General features: G+C 43.5%; 1 protein-coding gene across 8 annotated transcripts in view; it reads right to left on the reverse strand.

Moving 5' to 3' along the window:
• TRIM24 (tripartite motif containing 24) overlaps positions 1-21,994 on the reverse strand; it is a 138,223-nt gene that overhangs the window by 50,359 nt on the left and 65,870 nt on the right. For 6 of the 8 annotated variants that reach the window (XR_010597937.1, XR_010597936.1, XM_065581845.1 and 3 more), the window contains exons 3-6: positions 8,905-9,052; positions 3,058-3,190; positions 1,902-2,018; positions 219-333 (exon numbers count right to left, since the gene is read on the reverse strand). Coding sequence is in view for 5 of the 8 variants with exons in the window: in XM_065581845.1 (XP_065437917.1) it covers positions 219-333; positions 1,902-2,018; positions 3,058-3,190; positions 8,905-9,052 (513 nt within the window). In the remaining 3 variants the exon portion in view is untranslated. The remainder of the gene's footprint in view (positions 1-218; positions 334-1,901; positions 2,019-3,057; positions 3,191-8,904; positions 9,053-21,994) is intronic. The other 2 variants (XR_010597938.1, XM_065581852.1) reach the window with 1 other exon arrangement.

Here is a 21,994-nt window from a genome sequence, read left to right on the forward strand (position 1 = left end):
AAACAGAAATTCAAAGTTACTGGCAAAGTAAATTGCTATTGTATGAAATATTTCTCTGCTTGGCCCTATTTGAAGTTTCCTCATTAAGGGGTACCATCATGTAACTCCTGCTGAAAGACAGTTTTTGCGGTGTTTGAATTTTGATGGATTATCATTTAAAGCCCCTGTAAAAGCACTTGCACGATGACTGTTACTTATAATCTTAGAAGTGAATTTACCTCTAACTGATGCAGCAAAGCTTTCCCCTTTTTGTTTATTTCTACCATCAGTGTAAATATGGCAACTTTAATGTCCTGTTCCACCTGCTTTTGATTCTGATTCGCTTCAAGGATTCTGTAAGTAAAGAATAAATATTTAGAATTGTTTAGCCCAGTGTCCTTAAGAAACTGCCACCAAAGCTCATCCTGACTCAACAAATGAAATGACTTATTTGTTGCACAGAATGCAGTGGATTCCCGCTCACATGCATCCAGTAGTATATATGGGATCAGATGTTGCCATTAGCCAGGAAAATTATCAGGCTGAGTTAGTTTAAAAAAAAATAAAACACAGATTTAGGAATGCATCTGACCTTGGTGTAAGTCTGAGAAATTCTAATTATATGAACTAGAAAAGTAGGACACTTATATAAGCAAGGGAATTTTATTGATTAAAAATGAATGGTTGAAATAGTCTTGATTTTAATATTCTCCTAAGCCTTTCTGGCAGGGAATACAAAAGTCTCCATATGTCACAGGAATTCAGGATCTCATTTTTTCCCCCAATACAGAAAGTTTCTCCAGAAAGAAGATATCCAGCAATGTAGCAGCCTTTGCATTTGTGTGTGTTTTTAATGCATGGCTTGAAACAATACACTTGCCAATGGTGAATTGTATTCCTGCTTGAGCACTGCTTGCAGCCCTATCTAGTGATGTGAATATTGCTACTACACTGCTGACACAATCAATATGCTGCTCATTCTACCCTCTCTTTGGTGGGGTGAATGAGAGAGAGCAGGGAACGCTTTTCACTACCTTATGCATGTGTATCAGGCAGTGCTGAATACCTGGTACAGGTGCTTAAAAACACCAGGTAGAAGAAGTTAGGAAGGAGAGAAAGACACTTGGATTCCATGTGGGAGGAGAAGAGTATTACTTTTCTCCTGACATCCAGGAGCAAGGGGAGGGAGGGAGGGAGGGAGGGAGATTGTGGTTTGCATCCAGCATCCAAGATGTGGTGAAAGAGAAGGAGGAGAGAACAAGCATAACAGTAAAACTTCTCCATCTCCGAAAGCTAAAACTAGGGGGAAGACTGGACTTAGATTCCCAGGGTACTGCATCTGAATAGTGCTGTGGAGGTACTTGCTAGGACCCACTTTGATATGTACTGTTGCAACCGTGGTTACGTCTTTGGCTTGCAAGTGTCAGGTATGAACCCTGATCATATTGTTATTCCACAAATGATCTTCAAGTAAATCTGTCACATGCATTTATTTACAAAAACCTAAGCCATAACATCTCATTTATAGGAGAGATACATATCGTGAAAAACTAAAAATGGGGGTGGGCAGGGACGAGATACCGCAATTGCCTTCTAAAAATCTCCTAGCAGCCTGCTTGGCTGAGCTTGCCCTCCTGTTGTCCTGGAAGTTTACAGGCTAAAGAGAATAGTTATGTAACCAACATCAAGTTTAAGTTAACAAATACCACAAGGATTACCACACCCAACTGAAAACGTAAGAATTTCATATTTCACTACTGAAAACATTTTGGAAATTATTTCCTTTTGGAAGTATAAAACAAACAATGCAGAGATTATGTAAAAAATCCATTTAGGAATACTTTAAGTTGAAAGTATTGGTGAGTTAGGTAATATTCTTATGTTCAGTGTATGTCAATATTCTTTAGTAACATGATACATACCTGTTTTGGATCTGCTTCTCTGTATATTTTATATACTTAGTCTTCTCCATTAGCTTGGTGATTAGTGTATCAATGATCACTTTCTGGTTCTGAAAAGCTTCTTCTATAAACTGATACCTGCAATAATCAGTGACTATTTATTTAAACATGAGAACGAGGTTTGAACTACACTTACTAAAAAACAGACTGCACTCCAACAGAATCATCACTCCAGTTAAAAACACTGCTAAAAGACTGAGTTTAACACCAAGGAAGCCCATAAAAGGCAAATATGCCTGATTTTTAAAGTATTTTTCTTGTGTAATTATTTTCTTCATAGAAATGAAGAGTATTAGTTTTTGAGAGAGCCATTAAAGTGACATTTTAGATTTCCTCTAATAAATGCTCTTCAGAGAGAAATGAACATTTCCCCTTTCTGAAAGGTTTGGTAAGGTCCTCTTAAACAACCATCCTGTTCAACGGCAAACTGAGAGTTATGTTTGACCATATAGTTACATAATATAGCCCCGGTGCTTTTAAGTGTTCTCAGTTTGAAGAACTACAAAGCAAAGATTTCCATCTATAGTAGAACCTCAGAGTTATGAGCACCAGGGTTACAAACTGACCAGTCAACCACACACCTCATTTGCCGCCAGAAGTATACAATCAGGCAGCAGCAGAGACAAAAAAAAAAAAGCAAGTACAGTACTGTGTTAAGCGTAAACTACTCAAAAAATACAGAGAAAGCAGCATTTTTCTTCTGCACAGTAAAGTTTCAAAGTTGCATTAAGTCAATGTTCAGTTGTAAACGTTTGAAAGAACAGCCATAACATTTTGTTCAGAGTTACGAACCACCACCATTCCCGAGGTTTTCGTAAATCTGAGATTCTACTGCAATTAAACTGCCAATAATGGAAGGCCCACACAGGGTTAGAAGCTGGAAGATCAAGAGATTCTACTTTCAACTTTACCACTGACTTTCTTTAGCAAGACCTTTCAGCAGTGAACTTCAGTTTCTTCATGGGTCTTTTTGTTAAAAAATAATTTTGCATTTTAGCAGGAGCCCTGCTCAACAATATAACCTAGGCTAGTACTGCAACCAATTCAGAATTAGTTCAACATCTTTCATAAGGCATCAGCTACTAGTTGTATAAAAATATGTAATTTACTTTGGTACCTGTGCTCTTTGTGTTCCAGTAACTGGCAATCCCGGCATGTAAGTTTGTCACAGGTCTCGCAATAGAGCTTCAACTGTTCCTTTTTGTGGTAAGGGCAGAAAACAGGCCGCTGACTGTTAACACCAACTGCCTCTGTAGAATAAAGGAGGATTAAAATTTCTATTAGCAAGTTGAAACAATCTTTATTTGCTTGGGTTAGAATGAGAAGTTGGTTAGTTTCCATGTCTCCATTCTGTCTTCTTTGAACTGCAGTCCATTGTTCCATCTTGGAACTGTTGGACTTTTCTACTTTCTTCGAGTCTTGGAGGCAGACAACAGATCTTCTCCTCCTTCACTGCAATAGCACTCCCCTCCAACAGTTGGAGTACAAACATATGAGGTGCTAAAGCGATGACATTTCAAGCCAAACAGTTGAAAATTTATACTTTGGCTTTGTTGTAGCAAGGGTTTTCATGGAAGAATATCCATGAAAGCCTTGGATTCTGTTCATCCAGTGCTGCTGCCTTTGAACACAAAGCATGTCTGCTTTGTCTTGTGACTGGGACCCTTGAGTAGCTACCCTGCAAGTTCTGTCCATGAAGTAGTTGTATCCCTAGTGAACACTTCTATTTCTGGAAGATCTTGATTAGAAGCTTGGAAGATAGTGGCCTTAATCCAGCTGGATGAAGAAAGAGGTGCAGAAGTAAGTACCACCAATAAAGCACTGGGCTTCCCCCACACTATAATTCTATACACGCTGAATTTTGCCATTCTACAAAAGCGCTAGCTTCAGGATGAGAGAGGCTTTAAGAACAAAAGAGGACAAGGAAACTGACTCGCTTAAATGGAAGGTTAAATTTCTCTTACAAAATGAAATGGGGAGCTTGCCTTTCCAACCACATTATCTGAAAACAAGACTACTTATTGCAAAGAAACCACAAAATATGCTAATCTTCTGATGGCCAAAAGAAAGACAAACATTTGAGTTAGAAAAAGACAAGAACATTTTCCTGGTAACTTAAAGGGTTATTTAGTATGAGTGTGTAACACTTAATTGAGGCTCCATGGGGGTCCTTGAAGTGATGCTGCTTTCAGAAAATAGGAACGTCATGAGTCCAGTCGAATGCCCCCTTTTGGCCACTCACTGTGTGGCGATCCAGTTGCTGAATCCCTAGGTGTTTTGAGTGTCCAGAGTTTTAACAGCATCTAGGCACTGCCTCTGTCTTGGGGTCTGTAGGCACACTCTCAGGATGTTGTAGACCCCTGTCTTGCAAACTGTGCTGAGACCTCCACAGTCAAACAGCCTACCCCATTACCAATGCTGACTCCTTAGAATCCCTCTTCCCCTGTACCTCTCTTCCAGAATTCCAACCGAAGTGTAGGTAGGTGTAACACTTCACACACAGACAAACTTTGTACAAGATTCTAGACCACCACTGCTCTTTACTTAACAGATAAAACAGAGTACGTAACAAGAAGACAGACATCCTGAACACAACATCCCTTGCTAAACCCTTGGGAGTCCTTTGAGGTCTGAGTTTAGATAAACAAGGTTCCCCCTGCCTATACAGGCTCCTGCAGTAACTTCTCTGCTTGAGCTGGTGAAAATGGTCAAAAAACCCCAAACAGATCAGCTCCTACACTATGGATCATAAAGCATTCTGTAGAGAAATTTCTTGGATTAGAAAAGCTAAAGCCTCATTCTGAAGTTTTGCACCTGTGATGATTGAGGCTGGACAGCTCCAGAATTGGATGAACATCTATTGGATCTTTTAATTAACACAAAGAGCCTGGAGAACAAACCTTTCTTATGATGGAACCAAGATTATTGCTCTAAGGGAAAGAAAATGCACTACAGTCTAGAAACCCTCATCTTTTCACATAGTCTTCAAATTAGAAGAGGCAAAAGACAAGTTAGAGAGGGTGACTCCTGAAAGTCTATGAGAAGACCTTGTCTGAGAATCTTGACAGTGTGTGGTATCAGCCCAGGTTAAGAAGATATTTTTAGGCTTTCCTGCCACAGGTAGGTGGGCTCAAATCAGCAGAGCTTATCTTGTAGAAAATCCTCTTCTGGAGAGGCCCCTCTGGCTGACTTGGGGAAGAATTCTTGGCCCCGGTGTTTTGAAAGGGATGAAAAGATTGGTGGTTTTGTGAGGACTGGAAATTGCAGCTGAGGTGAAGTGACTTGAACTCCAGTAAATGTCTTGACATTGGACCCTGTAGTGAGGCGGCCTGGCTCCCGGTCGCCCCTGCGAGGGACGAGCCAGAACAGCCGCCAGAGTGGGCGGAGTCACCGCCGCTTGTCTCCGCCCCCCCGGAAGTCAAGGGGCGGGACAGGAAGTATAAAGGCCCGGCCCCAGCGCTCAGTTGGCCGCCGGAGAGGACAGACGCAGGTGCCCGAGCTCCTGAGCAGGACTGGCCGAGCCTGCCCAGAGCCCGGTATCCTGAGCAGGACTGGCCGAGCCTGCCCCGAGCCCGGTATCCTGAGCAGGACTGGCCGAGCCTACCCAGAGCCCGGTATCCTGAGCAGGACTGGCCAAGCCTGCCCCGAACCCAGTATCGTGAGGACGACTGACCGAGCCGGCCCCAAGCCCGGTGTCCTGAGGAGCCGCCTGAGCTTCCCCTCGCCGAGGGTCTGGAGGAGCCGCCCAACCTACCCAGCGCTCAGTGCCCTGAGGAGCCCATGGTCTGGGACACGGTGGAGGAGACTGAGGACCTGCAGGTACCCATGGAGGAGAAGATTGGAAGTGGCCCGGGGATAAATGACCCCGAGCCCATGTCAGTGTGTTGCGGTCAGGATCCCCACTGACCCAGCAGCAGACGGACTGCTGCTGTTAGGGCCCCGGGCTGGGTGGGCCTGTGTCCCCACTGCCACTCCACCCCAGGTGGCAGTCTCTCCTCCTCCCCTACCCTCACGCCAATGCTCAGCCCTGCCTGAGGGCCTGAGCCCCTGAACTACTGCTTGTTTGCTGCCCCGCCCCAACCTAGGCCTTGGGCTTGCAAGACTGAACGGTTTCCCGGCCTCGTAATGTGAGGCAGCCTGGCTCCCGGTCGCCCCTGCGAGGGACGAGCCCCACTCCGGACATCTACAGACCCGAATTAAATTATATCCAGACATCCAAAGAATTCTTAAGGATTTTGCTAGGGACTTGTCAAGCATTTCTGACTTTTGAAAGGGCAACTGAACCAGACTGCTGGTGGAAGTAGTGACCCTACCCACAGGTGTAGTGTTCTAGGTTCTTCGGCCAAGGTTTTCTGGGGAAAAAAAGATCTGGAGAAGAATCTGGTGATGTCACACAAAGCATTGAAGACGAAAAGATAGTGTCATTTTGCTAGTATTCAGTTTGGTGGGGAGTTTCAGTTTCCCTCTTTTGATCTTTATGGTACTTCTGAAAGTACGAGAGAGAATGGGTGATATTGAGAGGCATTTGAGCAGACACTATACATATTGTGGTACCACAAAAGACATGGAAGACAATTCAAAGTCCCTTTTAAAAAGTTTTCAGTCTTCTGGTCTACAAAGTCCTTTGGAGAATTCGCCCCATTAAATTGGGTTCAAAACCTTTTTTACCTCAGAAGGATCTTAATATGAAAAAGCAATCCATCTTCAGAACAGAAGAAAAGGTGGTCTTATCAGACTGGATTTTCATAGAGGTATAATTAATGGACTTCTTTTTGCCAGGGTAGGAGTACTGAGAGTCAATTTTCTCAAAAGATTCTAGTACAGGGAGACAGATCTTTTTACCACTTCATCTTAAGGAGTCCTGGCTAGGAGAAGGACTTGGAGGAAAATGGGTTGCTGGTTCAGCTATCTTAAAAGTGGAACTGATCAATTCCTCCAAGACTTCCAAGGGTTCCTTAGATGGCGGGTGACCTAAATTACCAAATGGGAGGAAAGTTCCTCTTTGTCAGCAAGGATTATAGTGAATACTTTTGATGTCTCAGAAATCCTTGAAAGGAACGGAGGGAAAATGGTGAGGGAAGCAAGGCAGAAAAAAGGCATTGGTATGACAGCTCTTCCTAGAGCACTATAGACAATAGAAGCTGGTTGGCACAACATCTTGGGGACTCCCACACAGCTCTCACTACTTCCCCCACTGATTGAACTGCAGCTTGTTGGCTGTCATGGTCCCGGAGCAGAGAAAGAGAAAGACCTATGTTGGGAAAAATGGTATGGGGTCAGGCTGAAAATGAAGGCGTAGAAGCTAAGGGGTATGCAAGTGGTCTGCCAGCACATGGAGCAGAATGTAAGAATGGGAACCTTAAGCTTTGCTGACAGGGCACAAATCAAACATGACGTGGTAAAACTGTAGGAACAGTGGAGTTCCTAGCCTTCCTCGAAGTATTCACCTGAAGACCCTCCTCTTGCCACCTGGAGATGAAGGTGAAGAGATGGTGAAAAATTAGCTAACAATCTTGAGGGAAAAGAGCCCTCAGAAAGAGCTTCTGCAGACAGCTCTGTGACTGAGCATGGAGTAGAAGATGGGGGAATATCAGCAGCATACCTGTAGAGGGAGTTGAAGGCAGATTTGCACTGGAAACAAAACAATTACTTGCCTGACTCTGGGACTCAGGAAAGTCAGAAAAACCCAATAGTCTAAGCCTGACAAGGCAGTGAATTCTCATGACAGAACCAACTATAAACTAGCAGTTCTTCATAATATCTTGATAATAAAAGAACAGTCATTCACATTTTATTGTGCTCAAGTCACTCATAGACCATGATGTCAGACAGCTCAGGGGATTGATAATGGGGAACAGAATCTTTGACTTCTTACTCACTTGTTAAAACCAGACAAGAACAGTAGTAACCAGAAGTTACCATCTAACAGCTGACCAGTAACCAATTCTAAATGAATTGGCAGTCTCTGTCTAGCTTCAGTGGACAAGTGTTAATAACATAAGAAATAATACCACACCATACTGCATGTGCTCAGTACCTTTGAAAACTCAGATAATTTGTTAAGCATCTAAACCGGATGGCTGACAGTTAAACTTGGAACTCTAGTTACTTAGCTAAAACAAGTTATAGCAAGGACAGTTGAGAGCTAAACAGTACAGAAGGCAGTTAGTAGGAACTGGAAGAAAAAAAAATACAGTTTTACTGCTTTTATCATCTCCCTGTGAGTTCAGCTGCCTATTACTTTTGACTCACCTTGTATCCTTAAAAACAAAAAAACACCCCAAGAATATTAAATTAAGTAGCTTTCAGCTTAGTTTTGAAGATAAGTAGCTGGTTTGAAAGCTACCATTTGGCTATGTACAAGAATAAGGGTAGTCAAGCTCACGTGTACGCGAGACACGGGGGGGCAAGAGGAGAGAAAGAGAGAATGAGTGCAGTCTGAACAGACCAAATATGTACAACAAACCTATTAAAATTGTAGAAAAATAACTTTGCAATAAATATATTTAAAGTTGCAAAAAGTATTTACAACCTTTTCCCTAATGTTTTTTCAGCCAACAAGTACTTTTCACAGTGCTTAACTTACTGCCTCAAAAAGTTTTAAAATCTTTTAAAAATACAGTAAAATTATAAACTGAAGCTACACACTTTAATCAATTTGGGAAAGGCTAAAAAACAGTTTAATACCATTTAGTGTGGAACAATATCTTAAGCACGCATTTGCCTCATTTTTCCTGATTCAAGTCTCTCTGGACCAAGCTCACACCTAACGTAATCCCTTGATTTCAGTAGATTTTCACCAGGGATGAATTTATCCCTTCATGTTTAACGGGGGGGAGGGGGGGGGGGTTCGTTCTTAAATTTACAGTAAGGTGCATACCCTCCTAAAAAAGTATACTGGCTTAAATAAAATTATCCAAGCCAGATTTGCACCCAGAGTGAAGAAGAAGGCAAAATGTATTACCTGGAGATACTTCTTCTTTCTGTCTGACTGTATGGTCCTTTGTGAATTTAACCCTCTGGTGAGCTCTGATGCAGGTCTTGCATAACCATTCTACACACTCCACACAAAAACCATTGGCTTCTGCATTGTCTTCACAGCTTGTGCAGACCTGGCAAGAAGGGGGAATACAAAACAGTTATTAAGATAAAAGTAACAGATAACCTCAAGTTGTAAATGCATCTTGTGCATTATTTCTGGTAAGTGAGTCAAAAGGAAGAAAAATACTGTCTGAAGTACAGAACATATTACAACTCTGTCCATTAGTTACCTCCTTAACTATACAGAATTTAACATGATTTTTCAAGAAAATACTCATATAGCCAATAAAACACTTTTTAAAAAATGAATTAGCTAAAAATCAAATCAAATCAATTCCTTCTGTCTTGTACTATATATTTAGTAAACTGCTCTTGAGAAGTATTTAACCTTTTCAATGCATCTAGTAGCATCCATTGGACTGGTTCGGCTTTCTAGAAATACGCTCATTAATCAGCAAGAGTTTCTCCTCTACTACTATTTAAGAATCTAAAAACTGTTTAAATTGGAAATAAAACTAAATGGACTGAAGATAAACACTTAGCTCCTAGATAACACTTTACCTCTTCATAGCATTGAAGCAGTATTAACTAATCCTTACAACACCTCTGTGTCCGTACCTGTAATGGGATTTTTGGTATAATTTTCCACTGGTGGTAACAATTATGGGTGTGCTAGTGTGAATAGGTCTCCATGTAGCCATCATACTATTTAGCCCTATTCCAAGCAGTAGCCTCAAGTTGTCTGGAAATCTATATTCACTAAAGTCCCCACTGGTGGTGCGGGACTGATGGGAGCAACGAGAAAATGTTAGCAATGATCACTATTGTAGACAAGGGTTAAGAGGAAGCAAGCATTTATATATGATGGTGAAGGCATGCTTAGAACTATCCCCATTTTACAGAAGGAGAAAACTAGGGCAAAGATATACCTTAAGACCATACAGCAAGTCAATGACAGAACAAGGATTTGAATTCAGGAGTTCCAAATTCCCAAAGCTATGATTGCTCTCCTAGATCATGTTGCCTCTCAAGGTGAGAATCTTCTAGGAGGAAGTTAAGGCAGGGATTGTGGATACCTCTTGCTTTCACTTGTTGATTTTCATTAAATGTGTCATGCAAAGAAAAAAAACCTGGGCTTGTGTCCTTTTTCTGATTCTTTGTAATAAAGGAGGTCAGAAAAGCTTTAAAAAACAAACAATTTTCTGCTAAGAATTCAGGACCTATTCTAGGCTGCAAAACTATGGAGAATTTAAAAAATAACGGTGATATCACAAGCGCCTAGAAAATGAAAGGAACAATGGAGAGAGGAAGAGAGTTTTAGTCAGACTGTTTAAAACTTTCTATTTGTTCTCCTTGAGTCATGTATAACTTCAGTGACATTTTACATAAAGGAAGCATTGTTAAAGATTCAGCACCTTTAACTAAGGTGTTAGAAAAGGATATTTACTTGCCCATTCTAACACCTTGTTAAAAGGGGAGGGAAGAGAAGAGGGGAGATTTGACATTCCTTTTATTTCTAAAGTGCAAAACAAGTGGATATGGGGGGTGGAGGGGGACCTTAAACATTTTTCAGGTATTCTTTATATCTTAAAGCAGCAAAAAGGATAGAAGCCTTTTTTTCCCCTTTTTTTTAATGAAAAAAAAAACAAAAAACAAACAAACAAACAAAAAAACAGAAAACACCCTTTCAGGTCACCTTTAACAGTCTTAGCAAGTAAACTTGTTACAAGCCAGAATATTTAAATGAGTTCAAAGGATTTCAGAAATGAAATATCCTTCCTAGGATTCCAAGATCTTTGTCTTTTTCTGACACACTTCAGTTTTCTCAGATGGTAAAAGTTGTTAGGGCTTGAAAGACCTACCAGTCTCTTCAGATGCTGAAGATGCTGTTCAATAACTGCCAAGCAGGCGCTGCCAAATGAACTAAAGCTTGACCTCTCCTCCATGGGACAAAGCACATACTATCCTTTATTTGTGCAATGTCCTAAAAAACCAAGCAAAAGTCAGAGTTCTCAAATTATATTTCATTAAAAAACAAGAATAAGAAGCAGTAATTCATGTCCTCAAACAACTCTTAAGTGGTAACCAAGTTTTGTTTCAATCCATTTTCCATTTGAAAAAGACAAAAATGGGACTTTGTACAGTTTTAACAATACTCACAGAAATTCCTCTACAGAGGGGGAAAAAAAATGTCCTTAATGTTATTCAAAACGTCCTCTATTTTAGTAATTCGCTACCTCTTTTAAATGCTCGTCTTTTTTGATCAAGATTAGAAGGTAGTTCTGTATTATTAACTATTATGCTTACAGGAAAAGCCTATAGCTATTATATAATATATAGTTATAATATTTGTAATAGCACAAGGGGCTCATTCAAGCACTCACAGGTACTTCAATAAAATCTGAAGATACTCATCACATCACAGAAAGGTCCATAAATATAAATATATTTGTACAAGATTGTTTCTATTAACAAAAAACTTAAATTTACTTTTGAAAATTCCAGGTAAGGCAACATCCTCTTAGAGACTTAGAAAGCATTGACTGCAATCAGCTAACTATATTTTAGGTAGCAAAGGGGTACAGTAAGCAAAAGTTTCCAGTTTAGGAAGAATGCCAAAGAGCAGGTAAATCTGGAGGACTATTAGATCACCCAGTGTTCCAAAATTTGCCAGTCTTAACTAGTTGCATCTAATTGCCCACACCAGAAGTTGAGAAAAAATATGAAACCAAGTATTCCAAAAAGTTCAGAAATGCCACTTCTTAGCATTTGTATTGTGTGTTGATTTAATGTGAACAAATTAACAAAAATCACCAAGGACATCCATTTATTAGAACTCTTCTCCCTTTCTCTGGGCACCTTCAACCACACATGGCTCTAACTATGAGCTATGTGCTGAGTATTCCAAACCCCACCACTTCCCTTCTTCAACAGTATTTCATCAGCTCCCCTCTCATGAACACAACGTGACCAAAAAAAAAAAAAAAAAAACTCTGATTTTTCCTCCTGACCCTTCTACCCCCTTCACTGCTCCACTCTACTTCCATCACAGACACTAGCACAGCAAGCCAGGATTAGACTTCTCTCTCCACTTTTTCCACTCCCAAGCTCTAATCCATTTGCTTCTTTTTTGACATCTCAAACAAAACCCATTTTCTCTTCTCTATTCCTACAACAAAACCCTTCATATTTCATTTGCAACTCAATCATACTAAGCAAAGCAACATACCTTGTTATGTCCAACCTATACAAAAATACTTCTAAATTAAAATGTCCTTTCCCTGTTCTGGTGCTGGACACTGACAATAGGACACAGGACTAAGCACAACATGGGTCTGATCCAGCATGGCAATTCCTACATTGTTAATAGCTTCCTCTCCTTTTTCCAAATCAAAATAAAACTTCATTCTCACAAGGCCTTGCTCTACCTCACCCTTTCTTTTTTTTCATCTCTAGTTCTTCCCCTGTCTGTGCTCTTAATAATCTTACAATATTCTGTCTTCTTCAAAGCTGTCCTGTAGTCTTGGAACTCCTCCCTCTCTTTGTACACAACCCAGTTACCCTATTTATTTTCAAAACCTCAACATTAAATTATTTTCAAAGTCTTTCAGTAAGTCAGAGTGTCAAAAAAACCCAAAGGATCTGCCCCTTCCTCTACTCATCCAGCATATTTACATTAGGGTTAGCCAGGGGCTGTGTGCTGATAATACTAGCAATTGTTTATGGCACTAAAGACACTCTTCTCCTCTCCCTCTGATATGCCCTCCATGCTGGGCCCTTAATCCAGCCATGCAACAGCCAGGAAGACCCACTACACTGGATATATTCCCCAGGAACTTTCATTAATAAGTCAAAGTCAGCTCTGAACACACTGCTTTTTTTTTTTTTTTTTGAGGGGGAGGGAGGATGTTGACATTTTGATTACTTCCCACTTCCCTTGTAATAAATGTATTGTTCAGCGAGTCAAGAAGAGAATGCTCTCTTATCTTCCCAAGTTAAATTTTAAATTACATTCCCAGAAGATGAGATTCTTTGCATTGTAAATGTTTCAAATAAGTCTTTCACTCAAGGAATGGCTAGATACAATAGGTTATCTGTAACAAGTATTTCTTTGGACGGTTTTATTAACATGACCCATGACCACTCTTATGTCTGGAATTATTCTGTGAAGAGCAGGCTCCCTGATCCCTTATGTACCTGATGAAACGCAGCAGGTGTAAACAATGGACTACTTAACACATTCTGATTTCTACTGCCTTCACAGTACAACTTGAAACAAAGAAACTTTGCTCTTATTAGAAAGTTGTATTTTTTTGAAGAGTCTCCTTAACCTAGAATAAACTGCTCTTTCTTGATGTATTGGGTGTAAAAGCCAGTTACTGAAAAGAATCACTGGGCCAAGCCACTTCCTCTTGTATAGCAGCCCTGGCTTGTTCTCGCCAACGGAAGTGTCTTGAAGAATATCTGATGAACTGTTAAATACAAACTTAACTAAGCAATGGGGTGGATATCTATATAGGCAGGAAATATTTCCAGAAATCCAACTTTCATATAACAAAGTTCGTGATCCTTTTAGTTTGTGATCACATTCCAGAGCAGATCCATTCAAACAGAACTGTGCATCAGGCTGGACTAATTTAAATCAAAGTGATATAAATCAGAAAACAGGAAACTTTGATCTAAATCATTGATTTTAATCATGATTTCCATTTCTATTTTTTAGTTCTTTTCCTACAGAAAGGTTGGTTCTCATTAGTTGGTAACCATTAAAACATGTCATTTGCAACTAAAGATAAGCCTTTACACTAATTATAGACTTATGCTAAATTTGGTGGTTCTTTATACTAAACCAGGAGGATACACTATATGTATACATGTTTATTTAAGCAATTATGTAGCTTAATTTACCTTTATTCAGATTTCTTAATCTAATTTTTTCTAAAAAAAAAAAAAATCTAAAACTCAAAGGGTGAAGGATATATTTATTTCTAGTATCTGATTAATCTCTTATATGGGGTTTGTGTAAAACTCCATTTAGACAGAAATTCAAATTCAATTAAAAATACATGAATAGTATTTTAATTTTTTTTATTAAATAAAACTACCTTAAAAGTAATGGAACATAAGAAAAAAGTTTATCAAAATATGTGTGTCATTTAAAACTGATTTATTAAATAAAGGAAGTATCATCTGTAGTTAATGAATTCAAATGATTGTTTCCAGTCACCATGTCCCTCAAGATTTTGGAACAAGTAGATCATCCTTTTACACCTAGTTCTTATTCAAAGAGGGGTAGGGGGGGAGAGACGACAAACAAGCTTTCCTGCCTTTTCAACTTCACATTGGTTTCTTAACTTTGAATCAACTCTCATTGAGCTAGTTGAATAAACAAAGAAAATATCCCCTTTGAACCTGCAGAAAAGGCTACAGTGGAGTAGCATCTTACACGGGAGTTAGGTTCTAAAGTCAGCGTGTAAGGCGAAAATTGCGTATAGTCAAAATTACCCTTGAAAATCCCTTAAATCGCCCATAAAGCACAGTATATTGTACATGGTTTTGTGTATACAACCCTGTACAGTAATATGTATAAATGTATAATGTATACAGTAAGGTACAGTATATAATAAAGAGTACATATGCAAAATATAATTTTATAGTATTGTATTTTTAATTACAGGCGGTAATTACAGGGGGTCATCAGGGCTTGATGTCAATCCAGGAACCAGAGGTGACAGAGAGCGAGTTGTAGACGAAGTGGTTGTCTCTGGTCCAGCTCGAGAAGTTGATTGCGTAAGCTCATCTGCTGCTGGCTGTTTTTCCTTGAAAAACATGGAGATCAGCAACTCTCACTGTTGTCTCTTGAGCTACTCAAACATTTCTTGATACGGTCTCAAATCGTCCGTAATACTACGTGTGATTTTGAGGCTTCGTTCCATAGAGGGATCGTATTCAGAAATTAAATCATTCACATGTTTCGCTGCTTGGAAGACTTCAGCAAATGTATGAAGATTCCAACTTGCTGGTGCTTCCTGTTTGTCGTCATCATCTTCGTCTGCTGTAGACGATTTTATCAGTTCCTCTAACTCTTCGTTAGTCAATGTTTCTCTATGGCTCTCAATCAATTCTTCAATTTCTTCCTCAAGGATGTCGACAAAGCCATCACCACCCACTTGCCTGGCCACCTGAACAATGCGTTTCACTTCTTTGTTAATGGTTGGGAAAACCTTAATCATTCTCACATTCTTTCCATAGGTTTCGCCAACATGCATTGACTGTTTCAGGCGTGATTGCATCCATTGCCTGTTTAATATAAGTGATGCAATCAGCAATGTTGAAGGACCTCCAACACTCCATCACAGGGGTCGGCAACCTTTCAGAAGTGGTGTGCCGAGTCTTCATTTATTCACTCTAATTTAAGGTTTCGCATGCTGGTAATACAGTTTAACGTTTTTAGAAGGTTTCTTTCTATAAGTCTATATTATATAACTAAACTATTGTATGTAAAGTAAACAAGGTTTTCAAAATGTTTAAGAAGTGTCATTTAAAAATTAAATTAAAATGCTGATCTTACGCCACCAGCCTGCTCAGCTCACTGCCAGCCTGGGGTTCTGTTCACCTAGGCTGGCAGAGGGCTGATCAGGGCCTGCGGCCGGGACCCCAGACTTGGGGGGGGGGGGGGGTTTCAGGGGTCAGGGCAGAGGGAAGGGGTTCCAGGCAGAAGGCTGGGGTGTGTGGGGGGGTTCAGAGATCAGGGCAGACGACTGGGGACTGTGGGGGGTGCAGGGCAGAAGGCTGGGTGTGTGTTGGTGTGGGGGGTGCAGGGCAAAGGGATGGGGCTGTGGGGGTACAGGGCAGAGGGATGGGCGTGTAGGGGTGCAGGGCAGAAGGCTGGGGTGCTCGGCTCATGGGAGTGCTCCCAGCCCCCTGCCCTGAGCGGCTCATGGCAGGGGACTGGAAGGGATGTGCCCTGTTCCACTCCCTTCCCCCTGGTTCCATCCCTACCTCTCTCTGGGTCCTCTACGGAGCTGTGTACACGCTGCCGCTCTTCCCCCTCTCCCTTGCTAGGGCCATCAGCTGATTGGCCAGGGACGGAGAGGAGGCGGGGCAGGAAAGCACCATGCTGGGGGAAGAAGCGGGAGAGGGGGGAAGCTTGGCTGCCACAGGACCAAGCTTCTGCCTCCTCCCCCACAGGGGAGAGCGGGGGGGGGGAGGGCTGAGTGGGGCTGGGGGCGGGACCGTGGCAGGGAGCTGCGTGCCACTCAAAATCGGCTCGCGTGCCGTGTTTGGCATGCGTGCCATAGGTTGCCGACCCCTGCTCCATCACATTAAGATTGGGATCAGCATCCATAGTGCTATGTATCCGTGACAACGTATGCCTTGTGTACATGGCCTTGGAACAGTGAATCATGCCTTGATCGAGAGGTGGTATTGGGGGGGAGAAAGACAACTTCAACGTTGTTATGTGCAAACCAGAGTGTCGCAGGGTGGCCAGGAGCATTATCTACAATCAGCAACACTTTAAAGTCAAGTCCTTTCTCTTTGAGGTACCGCTTGACCTCTGGAATGAAACACTTGTGGAACCAATCCAGAAATAATGCTGCCATCACCCAAGCCTTTTTATTTGATTGCCAGAACACAGGCAGGAGATTTTTGTTCTTGCCTTTTAGGGCACGGGGATTTGCAGCCCTGTAGAGCAAGCCCGGCTTTATTAAATGCCCAGCTGCATTGCCACAAAACAACACAGTCACACAGTCTTTAGTTGCTTTGAAGTCAGGGGCTTGTCTTTCTGATTTCGAAACGTAAGTGCGGTTGGGCATTTTTTTCCAGAAGAGCCCAGTCTTGTCAGCATTAAAAACTTGTTCCGGAAGATAGTCCTTTTCTTCTATGATTTTCTTTAATTGTTCGGGGTAGGCTTTTGCTGCCTCTTCACTGGCAGTGTAGTAAGAGGAGGCCTGAGATATAAACCTTGGTATCAGAGGCCCAATATGAGGCCTAAGGCCTGAACTAAAGTAATGGTCACGACTTTGCTAACATAAAGCAAATTTAAGCTGTGAGCCAGAGGCAGGCCCTGCTCACAGAAGCTGGCAAGGAAAGGGCTGATGCTGCAAAAAGAAAGAGACATACCTAAAAGGTACTGGACACCAGATATCAGAAAATTCGCATACTTGCACATTCCACACAGATAACAAGGACGGGGCAAAAGGGTAATATGATGGATAGAGTTGTTTTGTTCGAACCAACATGTACAAGGTGAGAGGCGGCACCTTACTGCGTAGAGGGGTTGTACCTTGATACGTAGAGGGGTTGCACCTCAATATGTCAGGAGTGATGTGTAATCTGTTTGTACCTGTGTATAAGAATGCATTCCTGAGTGGACGTCTTTGTCTGGCCTAGGGGGCAGTGGAAAGTCCCACCACTTACTGAGCTGAGTCCACTGTCAGGGAGCACATAAGTACTAGCTAGCAGCACCTTGGACTTCTATGCCGGGGAGCTGGAGACTGTTTCTCTTCGACAATAAATCTGGCCCGGGTGCCTTAAGACCTTACTAGAGTCTGTGGTCATTGGGGGTTCTCTTGGGGTCTGCTGGGTCAGCTATCAGCACAGAGCTGGGGCAGCACACAGAGGGAACACACGCACACAGCCATCTGATATCAACATAGAACAGAGCAGAGCACCACACCGGTAGCGTCTGATGACAGGCAGATGCAGCTTCACCAGTAGCCTGCACGTTTTTGAGGTTGAAGCGGTTCCTAAAACTGTTAAGCCAACCTTGGCTGGCTTTGAATTCCTTCTCATCAGAAGGCTGTCCCTCTTTGGCAGGAGGTTTGAACAGCGTGTAGAGGCTAAGAGCCTTTTCGCGCAACGTGTTGCCATCGATAAGTACATGTTTACAATTCATGTCTTCCAGCCATAAGTTTAATGCCTTTTCTGTCTTCACTAAAGTCTTATCACGCACCTGGCTCGTCACCGTAACAGTTATTGGAGCACTTGATGCCACGGCTTGACGAATTTCTCTCTCTCTAATCTTGATGGCACAGATGTTAGATTTGTTGTCGCCATATTTACGTGCCACGTTGGAGACCGACAAACCGTCTCTCAATAAGTCCAACACAGCCAGTTTTTCCTCCAGCGTTAGAACAGACCGCTGTTTCTTCGGTTGAGCACCGGATGAAGTAGTTGGCTTGCGTTTAGGGGCCATGTTGTACGAAAAATACGTATCTTTAAACACTAGAATCACACACAGCGCGGCGAGATGTTCACACTATGAGAGGCACACGGGAACTGAGACTGATTGAGGGAACAGCAGATTCATGTCTTCCATCTCACGCTCACTCTGGAGCATACGCGGATTGGATGGAATCACCTGCACTATTTACAGGTATCTTGTTGTTTTTCTTTTTTTTTTTGTCGAGCGCGTATAGTTGAATTCGCGTAAGTTAAATGCGTGTATGATGCGACTCGCCTGTACTGCTGTCAAAAGTTGGCTTAGCATGTCAACAGACTGATTCAGGTGCTTAGCCAAAGAACTCCACCAGTTCAGTGGTTTGACTTTCTTCAAAACTTGGCAGCAAACGTACTGATTAATTTTTTTTAAGTAATTTAACTAGTTTAATAAACCATACTAAGTTTAAGCCTTAACATAGGTTGACATTTAAAATTTAATTTTAAGTAGATTTTAAAAAATCTGTATCTGACTGAAATTTTTTTTTAAAATCCAATTTAAATTTAAAACCCCTAATTTTTATCCATGTTGTGATGCATAGTTTCTTTCTAACACAAAGGAGGGTGAAAAGACAGTTACCTTTTCCATAACTGGTGTTCTTCGAGATGTGTTGCCCATGTCCATTCCATGTTAGGCGTGTGTGCTCGCCACATGCACCGGTGCCGGAAGTTTTTCCCTTGGTGGTATACATAGGGTACCGGCTCTGGCACCCTTTGGAGTGGTGCGCACATGCCACGGTATAAGGGGCACTGCCAACTCCCCCCACCCTCAGTTCCTTCTTGCCAGAAACTCCAACAGTGGGGAAGGGGGCTGGGTCATGGAATGGATATGAGCAATACATCTCGAAGAACACCAGTTACGGAAAAGGTAACTGTCTTTTCTTCGAGTGCTTGCTCATGTCCATTCCATGTTAGGTGACTCCCAAGCAGTACCATCGGAGGCGGGTAGGAGTTCATGGGCGTGCAGATCACAACAGTGCTCTGCCGAACCCATCGTTGTCTCTAGCTTGCTGTGTGATGGTGTAGTGTGCCGTGCACATGTGCACTGAAGACCACATCACGGCCCTGCAAATGTCCAAGGATGCTTCAGCTCTCGTCGAATGGGTCTTCACAATAGGCGGCGGTTGGACCTGTGCTAGCATGTAGCAGATCCGGATACAGGAGGTAATCCAATTACAGATCCTCTGAGAGGACACTGGAAGGCCCTTCATCATATCCGCTGTCTCGATGAAGAGCTGGGTCGACCTGCAGAGGGTTTGGTACGCTCTAGGTAGAATGCCAAGGCACGCCAAACATCCAAGGCGTGCAGCTGCTTCTCCTCAACAGTCTTGTGCAGCTTAGGGCAGAATACCGGGAGGAAGATATCCTACTTGACATGGAAGGTGGACACCAACTTGAGCAAAACTGATGACACTTCCTGTTCTGTCTGGTGGCAAACAGATCCACTCAGGGAGTTCCCCACTTCTGGAAGAGCATCTGGACCACTTCTGAGTTGAGCGACCATTCATGGTGAGAGCAGAAGGACCTGCTGAGGTGATCCGCCAAGCATGTTACTTATGCCGGGGAGGTGACAGGCCTCCAGATGGATCGCATTATGGATGCGGAAATCTCACAAGCGGAGTGTTCCCCCTTGCCTGTTGATGTAGAGCATCGAGGCCGTGTTGTCCATCAGCACTCGCACCACTTGACTGGTCAACTGTGGCAGGAAGATTGCGCAGGCTAAGTGGACTGCCCTGAGCTCCTTGACGTTTATATGCAACATCAGCTCTTCTTGGGACCATGTCCTTCGGGTCTGCATTGTGCGGAAAACACTCCCCAGCTGAGCTCCGAGGCATCAGATATCAACGAGACAGAGGACCGTGGGTTGTCAAATGGCACTCCTTCGAGGACTGCCCCTGGGTCGGTCCACCACTGTAGAGAGGCGAGTACCTTTGGTGGGATGGTGATGACCTTGTCCAGAGATCATCTGGACAGGTTATAGATCGACAGCTACTGCTGGAGAGGTCGCATCCTGAACCTTGCATGGCGGACAGCATAGGTACATGCTGCCATGTGGCTTAGTAGCTGAAGGCAGGCTCTGGCCGTGGTGAGGGGAAACAGACTCTATCAATGAGTTTTCATCATCTGGAATCTGTCCTGAGGTAGGAACACCCGGGCCCTTGTGGAGTCAAGTACCGTGCCGATGAACTCTATGAGACTCCAGACAACAATTTGCACCCTTGGGATTTCTGCAGGAACCCCCCATGGGTTCCAAGGATGCCATGGCATTGGATGCCCCTGGAGGTACTGCAGGGAGAGCTGGAGCTCTGAAGGGAGGACACTGTCCCGCTGGTAGGGACTTCTGGCTCAACTCAGAGCCTGATGAGGATGGTCTGTGTTCCAGAGATCACCACCGCAATGAGGTCGACCAGGCACCTCAACTCCGGTGGTGTCCTCCATGTTCTGAGTGGGATCTGTACGAGGGCGACGATCCTCCTCATCAAGAACCCGGAGACCAGCGTTGGCATTTGGTGGATCCGCGATGGTACTCCAGCAATGGACGCCAAATACTTTGCGAGCGGTGTCAGTCCGTCGAGTGGGAGCGGGAGCAGGAGCGATGCCGAGATGAGGAGCATCGACACCATGTCAACCCATATTGACGCACTGGGGACTGGTACCGAGAGTCCCGAGACTGACTACGACCCTCGCAGGAGTGGTGCCGATCACTTGGAGAGTGACTGCAACGCACTCGGTACTGAGGCCGCAGGGTTAGGCGTGTCTCCACAGATCTACGCCACGCCACCGGCGACCTGTGTTTCGAGCCCGAAGAGCGATGCCCTGAGTCCGGGGACTGACACCAGGTGCTCTTTCCAGTAGGCAGCCCCGTGTGCAAGGCACGGTGGCTGTGGGTGGGTGAACGCTGATGGGACACTCCCTGCGGTGGGGAACGGTGCCGCACTGAAGGGGACTGATGGAATGGCCCCAGGGCAGGCTTACCTCTGGATTTAGGAGCTGCTGTCTCCGGTGTGGGCGGCTCGGGAGGGACATGATCTCCTGCGTGGCCTGCAGGGCTTCCAGGGTCAACAGTACCATCATGTGCCGGTGTCACTATCTGGGGTAGCAGGTGCGTCCCAGGATGGGCTAGCCCACTCAACCACAGCTGGGGCCCCACTCCCTCTTGGAGGTGATGAGTTGCTCTTCATGGGTCTCTGCTCTCCTCTGGCTTTCTCCTTGTTCTTGCGGGGAGCAGAACGACCTCTTCCCATCTTATTCCTCTTCCCGGTCAGTACCGGGGCGAGGGATCGATGCCAGTCCAACAACGGCGCCGGCAGCGCACTCCACACCGAGGCTGCAGTGCTAGGTGCAGGTCCGACCTAGATGGTTCTGGTGTTAAAGCAGACTCCATAAGGAGCGCCCGGAGTCGAATGCCCCGCTCCTTCTTCGTCCGAGGTTTAAAACTTTTGCAGATGCGACACTTGTCGCTGATGTGGGTTTCCCCCAAGCACCTTAGACAGCTACTGCGTGGGTTGCTGACTGGCATAGGTTTCTTGCAGCTGTAGCAGGGTTTGAAGACCGGGGCATGCCCCATCCCTGGGCTAAGTCCCATCCGGGACTACCAACTAGTTTAACTAACGACACTAAAGGAACTATTTATAAAAATTATCTATTTACAGGAAAAGTTTGCAATGAACAATTCTGAACTGAAGAATTTGCCGAAGCAACGAATAGCACCGTCACTGGCAGTAAGAAGGAACTGAGGGTGGGAGGAGCCAGCAGCGCCCCTTATACCGCGGCATGTGCACGCCACTCCA

The sequence above is a fragment of the Chrysemys picta genome, chromosome 1, assembly GCF_011386835.1.
Source record: "Chrysemys picta bellii isolate R12L10 chromosome 1, ASM1138683v2, whole genome shotgun sequence".
Classification (NCBI taxonomy): domain Eukaryota; kingdom Metazoa; phylum Chordata; order Testudines; family Emydidae; genus Chrysemys; species Chrysemys picta.